Source organism: Beta vulgaris, chromosome 5, assembly GCF_026745355.1.
Source record: "Beta vulgaris subsp. vulgaris cultivar EL10 chromosome 5, EL10.2, whole genome shotgun sequence".
Taxonomy (NCBI): domain Eukaryota; kingdom Viridiplantae; phylum Streptophyta; class Magnoliopsida; order Caryophyllales; family Amaranthaceae; genus Beta; species Beta vulgaris.
Genome location: NC_079206.1, coordinates 29,495,980 through 29,509,508, shown reverse-complemented (window position 1 = coordinate 29,509,508; position 13,529 = coordinate 29,495,980). Strand labels below are relative to the sequence as shown.

The window sequence follows — 13,529 nt, the reverse complement described above, 5'->3', positions numbered from 1 at the left end:
AAAAATGGAAATAACATTGAAATATCGATATAATTAATTATCTAATACATGATTCAAATAATATAAAGTTTAGTTCTCTTATTCTTGAAAATAAATTTCTCCTATGTTCTTATGATCATTGTATATTTTCTTGGTTTAGTTAGGACCCCAAATTTAAAATCCTAGATTTACCCCTGCCAACAACAGGATCTTCGTCCACTTTGTCGGTAGCACCATCTCTGGTAACATACTTAGGGATAGGACCTCTACCCACATTGCCAGCAACACCACTTTCTGACGACACATACCTCCAGCGACCAAGGTTGGTACTTTTTTATTTCAAATAGGGAACAAGAGCAAGCACTTAATATAGTCGCCCCACTAGTGGCATAAGTGTTAGATGAAGATGCATCCACCTGTGGTGGGACGCCTATGTGAGGCACACATGCCACTGGTGGATCATCTATTCAGGTGTTCGACCACCATATTTGGCTTTTTTTTTTAGAAAAAAATTTAAGTTAATTGATTACATTTAAGTTACGAATTGCAAGATTGTAAGTTTTTGTTTAATTGGTATTTAGAATTGCCGATTAAAATTTGAATCTAGAATTTCATATTGATTCGAATTTGAAATAAGAGGTGAGACGCCTAAATTAAGTGCTTATGCAGTAGTCAGATGCCTAAAGTTGGCGCTTATACCACTAGTCAGGCAGCTACTTTAGGCATTTCTCCAGTGGTAGGAACGCCTAAAAATTGTGCCTGACCAGTGGTATAAGCACCTATGTTAGGCGCTTGACCAGTGGTGTAGGAGTCTACATTAGGCGCCTGACCCTTTATTCTTTTCTGATGATTTTTTTTTGTAATTTCATATTTGAGTTTCTTTCGTTTAGCGAAAAATAATTAACAAAATTTATTAAATATGGTGTATTAAAGTAGAAAATTGTATGATTGAGAAAAAAAATAAGTGGAATATAAGAGGAAGAATAATTAATGAAATTTTGAATACTCTAGAAAAATAATTAGAATTTTGACAACATCCAGTTGTATGGCACATGCACATGGGATAGAAAAAGTAGAAAAAATCCAACAACCACAATAATCAACTACCACATCTCCTAAGTTCATGCGTCTAGTATCTTCCATCTTGAGCAAATTGAGGCAGTAATGTTACATATGACCAACCAAATGATGAAAAGATTCTATCATATGTTGCCTAGCAATTTCATACCTAGATTTCTCTAAGCTATCCTTGATCTTAATCATTTGGTTGTCTATGAAAACATTAACACGTGATCACAATGTATCCAAGGCACAAGTGAAAGTTTATAGCCAGGCTTTGAGAGCTGAATATGCACTCGTTATCTTACAGGGGTTTGTGCTCCCAAAACGAAGCACGTCGTTGGTCCATGCTTTCATAAACTTGGTGTTACGAGGATTCAGCCGTGTTGTCTCAATATAATCAATAATGAGTTGATTCCACGCCCAAGCGCTTTGCAAGTTTGCCAACGCAAGTTCATATTCATTCTCTATGTTTGCATTGAGCACTTTCCACCAATAACCATCATAAAAACGCTCGCCATATGGCTTGGAGCCACATATTCTGGTAACTCGTGCCTCCACATCTCGGTTAATATGCCATGTACAAAAGAGATGGGCAGAATGTGGAAAAACTGTAAGAATGGGCCTAACCAAATCCAACTCATCACGGTCTATAAAGATGAATGTGGGCTCACATGATTCCCAAGTCGATTACGTAGGCACTCTAAAACCCAACGATAACTCTCTGCAGTCTCATCCTTTACTATGGCATAACCGATAAGAAATTTCAAATTTGTCGGTGCCACACCCATCTAATTAACGAAAGGTATATCGTATCGATTCGTCTAGTGCGTTCGTACCAAGAGGATGATCCGTGAACACATGAGTAATAACTCCCTCATAATCTAGTAATGTCGATGACACGTAATTTTTCATCCCAGCAAGGTGTAGAAGATATTAAGCTGAAGTTCGCTCCTCAAGCCCTTCCATCATGTAAAAGTGCCTCTCGTTGTATATGTTTGATCGTTTGGTGACTATTCAGGTATGCCTCAACTACAACAGCTTGTATGTTTCTCGTGCCATATCAGCATCAGTCATTTGTGAAACCATCTTCCTAACATTATCATCAAGTCCAGTAATCCGCCTTTGGCCCTCCTTAATTATACATAATGAACGTGCGGTTGTGAAACCAATATTCAATCTCGGAAAATATCAAAGACCATCTGGAGTCCAAAACCAAATTAATTCGAAACGGGCATCCACAATACTTTGTCGATGTATTAGCTCTTTTCACGGTTCTTAGGTCTGTCTTATTCCACTTGTGCCTCATCCCCCGAGAACATTTCATATAACACTTGCGAGGATATGAAACATTCTTTTATACGAGTCTCTAACAAATTCAGACCCTATGAAAATTGCAATTTCGTTAAGATATTCGGTCGCCTTTTCAACCATATCCAACTATTCACTTATCCTGAATCTACTATGATAATTAACCTTGTATCCATCGTTGCTGGAGTATGTAACCTATTAATAAGCATACACTTAGAATCTACCATTTAGATATATTTTCAACTATCAAATATATTTTAGATTAAGATTAAAAATTAACAAATCCAACGACAAACTAACACAAAAATAACTGGAAAAAAAAGATGCATGGGCCATCGATAGGGGTCCGAAAGAGAATTCTGATCCTTTGGTTAGACATCTAACTTTGGCGCCTTATCCATTGGTTAGGCGTCTAATTTAAACGCTTGACTATTGGAGCAAGCTTCTATTTTAGACGCGTGGCCAAAGGACTAGGCGTCTAAACTAGGCGCATGTCTTTGTTTTTAGGCGAAAAATAATATAAATGGAAAATTTTCTAGTATTTTATTTAAGGTGACATTTATATCGACTCAGATATTCAACATATATTATATTATGGGTTTTTCTACGTTATACCCTTGTGTTTCTTCAATTTCTACGTTTTACCCCAACTTTTTAAAAATTCTACACGGTACCCTTAATCTTACCTTTTTTAATGCACGATGCCCAAACTGCTGATTATATGTCATTAATTTCATTTATTTTTTTAAATTTATTGGAACTAATTTTACTTATACATAGTTTAACCTTTAGAAGGTTATTCACTAATTAGATTCATTCTACGAGAATATAAAATAGACGAAATTAATGTTGTATAATCAGTGGTAGGGGCATTGGTCGTTGAAAAAAGTAAGTTTAAGGGTACTGTGTGGAATTTTGAAAAGCTTGGGGTACAACGTAGAAATTGAAAAAATACAAGGTATAACGTATATAATTTCTGCCGCTTAAATAAATTATATATACTATATTATACTTCAAAGTATAAAGTAAAATTACATTAAACTACAAATATTCAAAAGTAATTTCAGCTATTCAACATAATTACATATAATATATCATAGATCAAAATCGAGGCTACAAATCCATAATTGAAGTATTTCCTATCATGTGAACATCTAAAACAAAACATGTCAAAATATATTATACTATTTACTTATATTTATACCTATTTCAAAACTTTCATATGATATTTCAAATATATAAACTAATTAAGAATCCATCAATAAATTCAAAAACAATGCTTTTACAAAAGAAAAAAAAAAACTAAATTTTTGTGCTCATACGCCTAATTTAGATGCTTGATCTTGTGGTCAGGCCTCTAACTTAGGCGTCTGACCGCATTTGGATGCATGACCATGTGGGCAATCTTCCAATATAGGCGCCTAACTAGGTTTTCAGGAAAAAAAAAACTTTCATTGCCTTCAATGCCGACAGAGTTGGTTGTCTCTGATTGGTCAACGCCAGTCAATGTCGTAGTCAATACCGAAGATCTTACTATTTTCATAGTGATGGTAGGGTTTAGGAAAAAGAAAATGAGGAGTGCATAAATAATAGCTGGGGGGCTTTAGTAATAAGTGCATATTATAACATCATTTAGTTACATATTAGGTGCATTTTCATGTAGTAAGAGCATTTACATTGCGTTAATGCATATTTAGGTCCATTTTTATAAATTCGATGCTTTCACGAGTTATTTGATATTTTGATGTAATCTCAAGTACTTTGGTCCTATTTGAGTACATGATGATTAAGGTGCATGAATCGGATTACCTTCAAAACGATCTATCATTTTCCCAAACAGAATAGAAGTGAAAAAGATACACACGACTTTATGTACTTGTGTGAAATATGACACATCCAAACTATTTTACCCATAACTTTTGATACAAAAATGATAATGAAGTAATTTCAAATGGTTTTGAAACTATACTTCAAGATATTTCCAACTATATGTTACGTTGCGAAACAAAGCTCTAGATCAAAAGTTGTAGCTGTTCAAAGCTCTAGATCAAAAGTTGTAGCTGTTCAAAGCTCTTTGTCTATCGCTCACACGGTCGTGCGGATATGTGCTAGCCTGTGCAGCCTACAATCAAAAGCCACAAAAGCTTATGCCTTGCTCGCACGACTGAGCGATATTTCGCTTGACTACGCCCGTGCAAGAAGTTGCTAGCCCGTGCAACCTATTGTAATATCACATATTCCGCGTGACCTAATATATCATTTTATATTATTCTTAGCTTATAAGTAGGAATTTAAACCTTATTTTCAACAGCTTAGATATTATATCATCATAATTAGTTTATACTCAGGGTTTTTAGAGTGAGAAGTTAAAGAGAGAAACTTGTAAATCTCCATTGTTCTTTAAGACTCTATCTTTTTTCCATAAATTCAAGTATCTTTTTTCTTCTTCTCTTCTCCTTGTTTTCTATTATGATGTTTTATTATTCTTCTCTATTTTTATTTATTTCAACTATGCTTTCATAGTTTTATAATCTATGGTTAACTTGAACCCTAGTATGAATTAATTTATGATTATTTGTTTAAATCCCCAAATTAATTGCTTACACTAGTACAAAATCATTGATTTGCGTCGAACTTGAGACCACCATTTGCATCAGACATCGGTCTGACAGCACCGGTCGCGACGCAAATCTCCCTACTGAGATGATCTGCATCGGTGGTGGACACAACGCAGATGGCTTGCTATTTGCGTCGTACGAAGATCAAGCTGCGATGCACATGACATTATCAACCGAGCGCCACACCACAATTACTGGAATATTTGTGTCAGACATAGAATCAACGTGCGACGCAGATTGTCACTTTTCGCGTCAGAATAAATACTATGTGCGATGCAAACCGCTTCCCCATTCATAGAAGTTTTCCCGTATCCAAACCTAATTAAATCCATGTGCATCAGATCTCTTCCCTTTATTTTGAATTCATTAACAATTATATTGCTCTTTTTATAAAAAAAAAAATAAGATAAGATGAACCAAAACATAAACATCCAAAAAATGAGATCGAGGATGGAAACACAAACTAAAAAGAGATTCTCGACAATTTGCACATATTTGTCAGTTGATTCGCACAAGATTCAACATTTACAAAGCAAAATTATAATTATGTAAATTAAAATTGCAAATGCAAATAGTTTTGCTTTTTCTCATATTTCACTACAGTTACAAATATCAAAATTTGAGACATTAAAAACATAACCTAATTCTTCAGATTCTCCAGATTTGCATACTAGCTCATCGCCGCCGTTAATTCTTGATCGGAAATTCTCGTTCTTTTTTCTAGTTCTTCAAATTCGAATTTTCCAAATTTTGGAATTCTCGATCTTTCTTCCTGTTCTTCAATTCTTGATCATCTCTTTCTTCTCGTTCTTTAATTCTTGTTCTTTTCTTTCTTCTCGTTCTCCAATTCTCGATTTTCTCCTTCTTGAAACAAACCCTGACATTTTAGATATTGTTTGTTTAATTGTGGAAACGTCAATTTGTGGGATAAAATTCTAGATCTGGTTTGTTTAGATGAGTGAAGGACTAATAATTTTTCTTTTCCTTCCTTCTCTTGTAGATATAGCTTTTTCTTTTATTTTTCTTTTTGCATGTCTTATAAAAAATTAGATCTAGTTTATTTTACATTTTCGTTTGTACACTATTTGCTTTGTTGTGAGATGCATGCAGGCACATTTGACAAACTACCAAGGGCTTTGATAAGCTATTCTTGGGAGGCAACCCACGTTTTCTAACCTTATTTTTATTCTTTTCAATTTTAGATTTAGGAATTTCTATTTTTTTATTACTAACTTAAAAAATTGTGCAAATTGTGATTCAGAGGTTGAGTTTTTTTTTTTTTTTTTTGGTAAATTGTAAGCAATATATTACCAAAAAAGAAACCCAAAATAGGGCCCTCAAGAATTGTACAACCTAAATGAGCAACAAGAAGCTCAAACACCACCTATAAGAACATCAATTACATTTGCAGTTGTTGTAACCAACATCTTTCTTCACTCGACCATTTCATGTCAATACATGTTTGCACTTTGGTTAACACTTCATTTTGTATTTCTCTAATCACCAATTCAGGTCTTCTAATTGACTCCTTCCATAATGCTTGATTTCTACACCTCCAGATGTGAGATACCAAGGCAGCCAAAATAGCATAACTAACCATTTGTTGTCTCTTTCTTCTAAACTTTCTGCCCCATCTCTTCCAACTCGTGTAGAAGTGTTCCTGAGGATATTTCTTCACTCCTATCCACCTCATAACTCCTTGACATATAATGCTGCTTACAGGACATTTGAAAAACAGATGAGAGCATGTTTCTGTTTCTTGCCTGCATAGTAAACACAGATCATCAGGACATATTCCAAGATTATACATCCTATCCTTAGTCTTTAATTTTCCTAACATAGCCATCCAAGAAATAAAGGCATGCTTAGGTTGATTGAAGCTACTCCATACCCATCTATGCCATTCCACTTCCACCTGTTGACCCTTCAGCCAGTGGTAACCCTCCTTTATAGTGTATTTCTTAGTGCCATCCTTCCACTGATCCCTAGTATATGCTGCCTTGAATTTTTCCTTCATTTTACATATGGTTTTCCAAACCCAGCTAGCATTCCCTGGAGCTTTATACTCCCACAGGTTCCCATCTTTAATATAAATACAATGCACCCATTTTATCCATAGCACATCCTCTCTGACCACCTGCCACACATATTTCCCTATTGCAGCTTCATTCCACACTTGACAATCTTGAACACCCAAGCCTCCATATTTCTTAGGTCTACAAATAAGATCCCAAGCTACAGGTGGACTTCTATTCAGTATGATTTTCTCTTCCCATAAAAAACATCTACACAACTGAGTAATCTTTTGCATCACACTCCTTGGCAGCAAGAATACTTGAGCCCAGTATAGGTGAAGGCTCATTAGAACAACATTTACTAGCACCACTCTAACTGCATAAGATAAGTGTCTTGTGCTCCAGCACATAATTCTCTTCATGATCTTGTCAATCAGAAATATCACAATCAGCTCTAACTAGTCCTCTTAGAAGTGATAGGCACACCCAAATACCTGAATGGGAATTCACCCTTGCTGATTTTTGTCATTTGAAATATCCTTGTCTGAACTTCTTCCTTCACATTGCCATAGTATATTGCAGATTTTTCCGAGCTTGCATTTAATCCAGAGGCTCTAGCAAAAGCTTTAAGAGATCTCACAAGCATGACAACTAATTTGACTTCACCTTTACTAAACAGCATGAGGTCATCGGCAAAGATTAAATGAGTTAATCCAAGTTGTTTACAATGATAATGAAAATTAAACATCTCTTTCTTACACATCTTCTTCATGATTCTAGTAAAATATTCCATGACCAATACAAATAACAAAGGGGATAAGTGCCTTAACCCTCTTTTTCCTGCAAAGAATCCACAAGTATAGCCATTTATGGTTAATGAGAAGGATGGACTAGATATACACTCCATGATCCATTTTACATACTGTATAGGGAACTTTAATCCCTCAAGCAAGCTCTGAATGAAGTCCCAACTGAGGGAGTCATATGCTTTATTCAAATCCACCTTTAAAGTGCATCTTGCTGGTTGATTTTTCCTTTTGTAGTGCTTGAGCATATCCTGACATACTAGGATATTATGCATTATCTTTCGATTCTCTACAAAAGCACTCTAAACGTCATCCACTAGGCAAGGTAACACAGCCTTTAATCTACTACACAGCATTTTTGAGATAATCTTATATAAGACATTACAACAAGCAATAGGTCTAAATTAGGAGACATTGATAGGTTGTTCTATCTTAGGTATAAGGCACAAATTTGTAGCATTTATTTGTTTCAGCATTTTTCCAGATTGAAAGAAATTAAGGATGGCTTGACTTACATCTTCTCCTATGCATGGCCAAGCTTCCTTAAAAAACTTACATCTGTACCCATCAGGCCCTGGGCTCTTGTTATCATCAATATCCCAGAATGCATTCTTCACATCCTTCATAGTAAATCTCTCACACAGCCCCTGCCTTTGAATATCATCGAACATAGGGCCCTCTTTGATGATTGTCTTGCTGACTTTATCCTCAGGTGTATAAGTTTTACCCAGTAACTCCTTATAATATTGAATGAAAGCTTCTTCAATATTTTCCTGCTTTTCCTGCCATACTCCATTCATATCCTGGATTCTACAAATCTGATTATGAATTCTTCTCTTCCTTAGGCAAGCATGGAAGTATCTACTATTCTGATCTCCACTACTTATCCAATCCTGCTTCACTCTCTGTTTGATGAAGCTAATTCTAGCTTCATGCATCTCCATATACTTCCTCCTAGCTTCAGATTCTTGTTGCTGTAGAGTATAATTCATAGGCTCATTATGTAGTTGTGTTTGTGCTTGCACTAATAGAATTCAAGCCTCATCTGCAGCTTGTTCAATGTTTGAATATCTATTCTTATTCAACACCTTCAAACCTTTTTTCATCTGCTTCAGTCTGGTAACAACCTTGAACATAAGCACTCCTTGAATACTCTGTTGCCAAGCTTCCTGAACAGTGTTCTGAAATTCAGGAGCTTTAACTCACATGTTAAAGAACCTAAATGATTTTGGTTTTTTAACAACTTCTTTATCCAGCTGAACAACACAAGGGTTGTGATCAGATACTGTCTCTGGCATAAAGCATGCCAGTGCATTCTCAAATTCCTTTCCCCAATCTTCATTTGCCATCACTCTATCAATCTTCGAACATACCCTACTTTCACCCTCCTGATTGTTTCTCCATGTAAAGAAGGGGCCTATGGTACAGTGATCACTGAACCCATACTCTCTCATGCAGTCTCTAAACTTCATCACCTCCTCTAACATGACAGCTTAGCCTAGTCTTTAATTGAGATTAAGAACATTATTAAAATCTCCACCTATGATCCAAGGGCCCTTAATATTCTTATGCAATCTTTTCAACCCCTGCCATAAGCTCTCCCTTTCTTTAGCATCATTATAGCCATATGTCATAGTGATGTTAAACTTCTTTCCAGTAACATTATGCAAGATCTTCCCATGGATAAACTGTGCATTACATTCAAGAATGTTAACATCAAACTTACTAGGACACCATATCAACCATATCCTACCTCCCTTATGACATTGGGAATTAGTCACAATACTCCAATTATCACATACTCCTCCATAAACTTTCGCAAAGTTACATCTCCTCACCCTTGTTTCAAGCAAACCACACAACCCCACATTATTGTGATTGAGAAACATTCTCACATCACTATGTTTCAGAGGGCTGTTAAGTCCTCTCACATTCCAGAATGCTAGATTATCCATATGGAGGAATATAATCCCCCTCTACCTGCATTTTACCTTTCCCTCTATGAGGAACAACTGAGGTTGAAGCTTCAGGGTCTTCATTTGCTTCTATATTCCCCTTCTCTAAGCCCTCCTGATCATTTACTTCTTCCTCTATTGTGACCAATTCAGACAGATGTCTTTTATTAAGCCCCTCCCTCCTTTCCTTCCTCTTCTGCCCCTGAGGCTCCTCATGTTGAGTCTTAGTCTGCTCTACATTAGGCTGTTGAACTGCAGATACTTCCATTTCAACAACCTGTCTCTGTCTTCTCACCCAAATCTGCTTTGGTTTGATTTTCTTTACTGCAACCTCAAACCTTTTTTTCCTGTATTCATCCATGTTATGTCCTATCCCTTTGCAATTAGAGCAAAAAATAGGTTTACATTCATAGATTACTTGTTGTGATGTCATCTTCCCCTGTTCATTCATAAACAATATCGCCTTAGGAAATTCTTGGTCTATTTTAACCTCCACTAGCACTCTTGCATATTCTAAAATCTCCTTCTGTGCTGTAGCTCTATCTATTCGAATAGGTTTCCCTATCCTACTAGCTAGTTTTGTCAATGTCTGTTGCCCCCAGTATTTCAATGGTAGATTAGGAAACTTCACCCATGTTGGGACAACTTTCACATCCTCCTTTATCAAATCCAACTCATGAGTCCATTGTTTCATAATGACTGGTTTCCTATCATACAAAATAGGGCCAGCTTCCATTGCTTTAACTTTATCCTCATTTTTCCTAAATCGAACCACAAAAACTCCATTATGCATCATTGATACTCTGTCAATCCCAGACTTACCTAAAAACGCCTTATGAATCCATCAACAATCCTGAATGGAGGTTTTACTCCTAGAATAAAGCACACTATTGCAGATTGCCAATATTCTATTTCAGGTTGTATCTCCTCAGCTGAAATTCTAATCATCTCATTCTCACCACTTTCATCATGTACATTATGTTTATCAAGCCCACCAGTAGTTAAATCAACACCCTCCTCTCTAATATTCTCAAACAACGTTTTACTCCATGGATTAGGATTACCTAGGTTACTTTCGAGTTGTTGCATAGGATGAGGTGATGGATTTACCAATCCAGTTCCAATCGGACGTTGAGGTGTTCTCATAGACGCCACCCAACTCTCCATTCTACTCTGTCCAGCTTCAAAGTTTGCTTTATCCTGATTCGAAGCCGCCTCATCCAAAGATGCGAGTGATTCCACTTCCTCTTCATCATCCTCCGACGTCCAACTCAGAGCTGATAAGTCCTCAATATCATCCACATTCTTCTGTTTTCTAGCATCTCTTGATTGTGGCACTCTCTTACTTTTATCTTGCTTTCCTTTATTCTTACTAGATTGATGAGTCTTCTTCCTACCATTACCTTTCTTTGAGCCCTTTGCCATAGCTTCAGCAGCACACTGAGATTCAATGGAACAGTAACGCAGTTTTTTCAGAGGTTGAGTTCTTATTATTCATTAAGGTTAATTTCTAGGTACTTGATCTTATACTCTGTGAGGAGGTTCAATTAAGTATTTTCACCCATAACACTTTTGGTTACTCTTTTCTTTTCCATTCTTCAAGTTCTTGAGAGTCATATCTCTTTTTTTCATTTACTTGGGTGTAACTTAGTTGCATGATTGAGGAAGTTGATCCTATTATGTGGTTGTGGATGTATAATTTTCACATTGAGGACAATATATTATTTATCTTGGGAGAGAATTTATTTTTTGGGTCCTAACTTTGCACATATTTTCGTTTTGGTTCATTATGTATTTATTTCTTTTACATATTTGCATATTTTGGCTTTGTGGGTCTACAATCTGAAAACCTTCACGAGACCTTACTCGTCCACTAGACAACCCAGGGGTTCAAAGGACATGTTGCACATGCTAAGTTTCCTGCGAAAATGAGTTAGGATTTATTACTTCCTAGTATTAGGAGCATTTTAGTTTAGTTTTGCATTTTTGTTGCATTCATATAGGAATATATGTTTTAATTCATGACATTGATAACTCATGAGATTTGGGGATATCTTGGATATTGTAATTAAATTCTATTAGATTGAATTAGACTTTATTAACCACCTCATGGTATGATTGTTTTGTAACTTGAATGGATTTGTGGTATGATTGGTTGACATTTTGAAGAAAGACTTGATTTTACTTGAGAAGCCTAAGCCTACTGAGGAATGTCCAAGCCTTATAGACTGACACATCTACATCAATCTTCTATTTTTCTTGTGTGATAGTTCCTCATGAAGTATGACTCTTGAGCTTGTCTTGGCACTCTTCGAGACTTATGTGGCATATACATGTGCTGATATAATTGAGGGGTTCTTTCTATTATTTTGAGCCTTCAGACATTTTTCTTTTCATATATACTATTTCCTGTAATTATCCCATATTGAGCGAGCTTTTGATATTACATTCTCTTGATCAACCTACGTTACAAGCCTCTATCCTTATGTGATTTTTGTACCCAAGCCTTGCTAAGTGGAGTAACATTAAAGTTCATGTTTTTAGCTTATGTTGTGGTTTTGCTTTAATTATTGGAAGAAAAGATGTTGATTATAGTGTGAAAGTGAAAAAATGAAATGAATGATGAAGTTGTGAAAAACAATTCTGGAAAAAATGAATAAAGAAAAAAAGGGTGAAAGAAAGATTGACTAAAAGGTGAGCGAAATTTTTGGAGTTAATAAGGATGAGTATTGTCTTGATTTATCGGCAATGTGTTACTAAACTTACTTGGATTTTGTAGCATTTACATCTAATGGCCATATATGTTAAGTGATGTTTCCTCCACTACTTGGATTTTAGCACCAGATTTCCAAATATTTTCCTACTCTTACTTTAGCCACGCTACAACCCTTAGTAAATCCCCATGATCTGTATACATGTTTTCACCATTTTTAAGTGGAGAATGAGATGATATTAATTTTTAAAGAAAAAATACTTAATCTGAGTAGATTTGGTATTCATTTGAGTGAAAAATTCATCACCTATAAACACATGAGAGAAAGCGTGCTCAACTAAAGTGAGGTTTATTAAGTTTGAGCCTAGCTTGGGGGAGGGTTTGTGGTTTGCCATGGTGACTCATATCGGTAGAAGTTTTTGCGGCATTTACATCTAATGGCCATATATGTTGAAGTGATGTTTCCTCCACTACTTGGATTTTAGCACCAGATTCCAAATATTTTCCTAGCCTTACTTTAGCCACGCTACAACCCTTTGTAAATCCCCATGATCTATATACATGTTTTCAACATTTTTAAGTGGAGAATGAGATGATAGTTATGTTTGAAGAAAAGTACTTCATCTAAGTAGATTTGGTATACGTTTGAGTGAAAAATTCATCACCTATAAACACATGAGAGAAAGCGTGCTCAACTAAAGTGAGGTTTATTAAGTTTGAGCCTAGCTTGGGGGAGGGTTTGTGGTTTGCCATGGTGACTCAATTTGTCAATACATATTTTTTTATGAGGATTGATTTTTGGTCTATCTTAGTCTAATCTTATAATTATAATATCTTTCATATGCCCAAATTTCGTGTATTGGAAGTTGAACGATTGAAACATATGAGTGTATAGAAGTTCATCTTACTTTTCTCTTGTCAATTGGTTTACTTTGCTTGAGGATAAGCAAATGTATATCTTGGGGAAGTTTAATAAGTGTATATTCTAACATCATTTAGTGGCATATTAGGTGCATTTTCATGTAGTATTAGAGCATTTACATTGCATGTATGCATATTTAGGTCTCTTTTTA

General features: G+C 35.6%; 2 protein-coding genes across 2 annotated transcripts; both read right to left on the bottom strand.

Annotated features, from left to right (window-relative positions):
- Positions 1 to 6,583: 6,583 nt before the first annotated feature.
- On the bottom strand, positions 6,584 to 8,063 carry LOC104908350 (uncharacterized). Its single transcript, XM_057394680.1, has 3 exons — positions 7,477 to 8,063; positions 6,859 to 7,183; positions 6,584 to 6,730 (listed from the first exon to the last, which is right to left on the bottom strand). Exons 1-3 carry the CDS (start codon positions 8,061 to 8,063, stop codon positions 6,584 to 6,586), a joined length of 1,059 nt encoding a protein of 352 aa, XP_057250663.1.
- A 129-nt stretch (positions 8,064 to 8,192) lies between these two features.
- Positions 8,193 to 8,780, bottom strand: LOC104908349 (uncharacterized). Its single transcript, XM_010697457.1, has one exon. It carries the CDS (start codon positions 8,778 to 8,780, stop codon positions 8,193 to 8,195), a length of 588 nt encoding a protein of 195 aa, XP_010695759.1.
- Between the last annotated feature and the right edge of the window lie 4,749 nt (positions 8,781 to 13,529).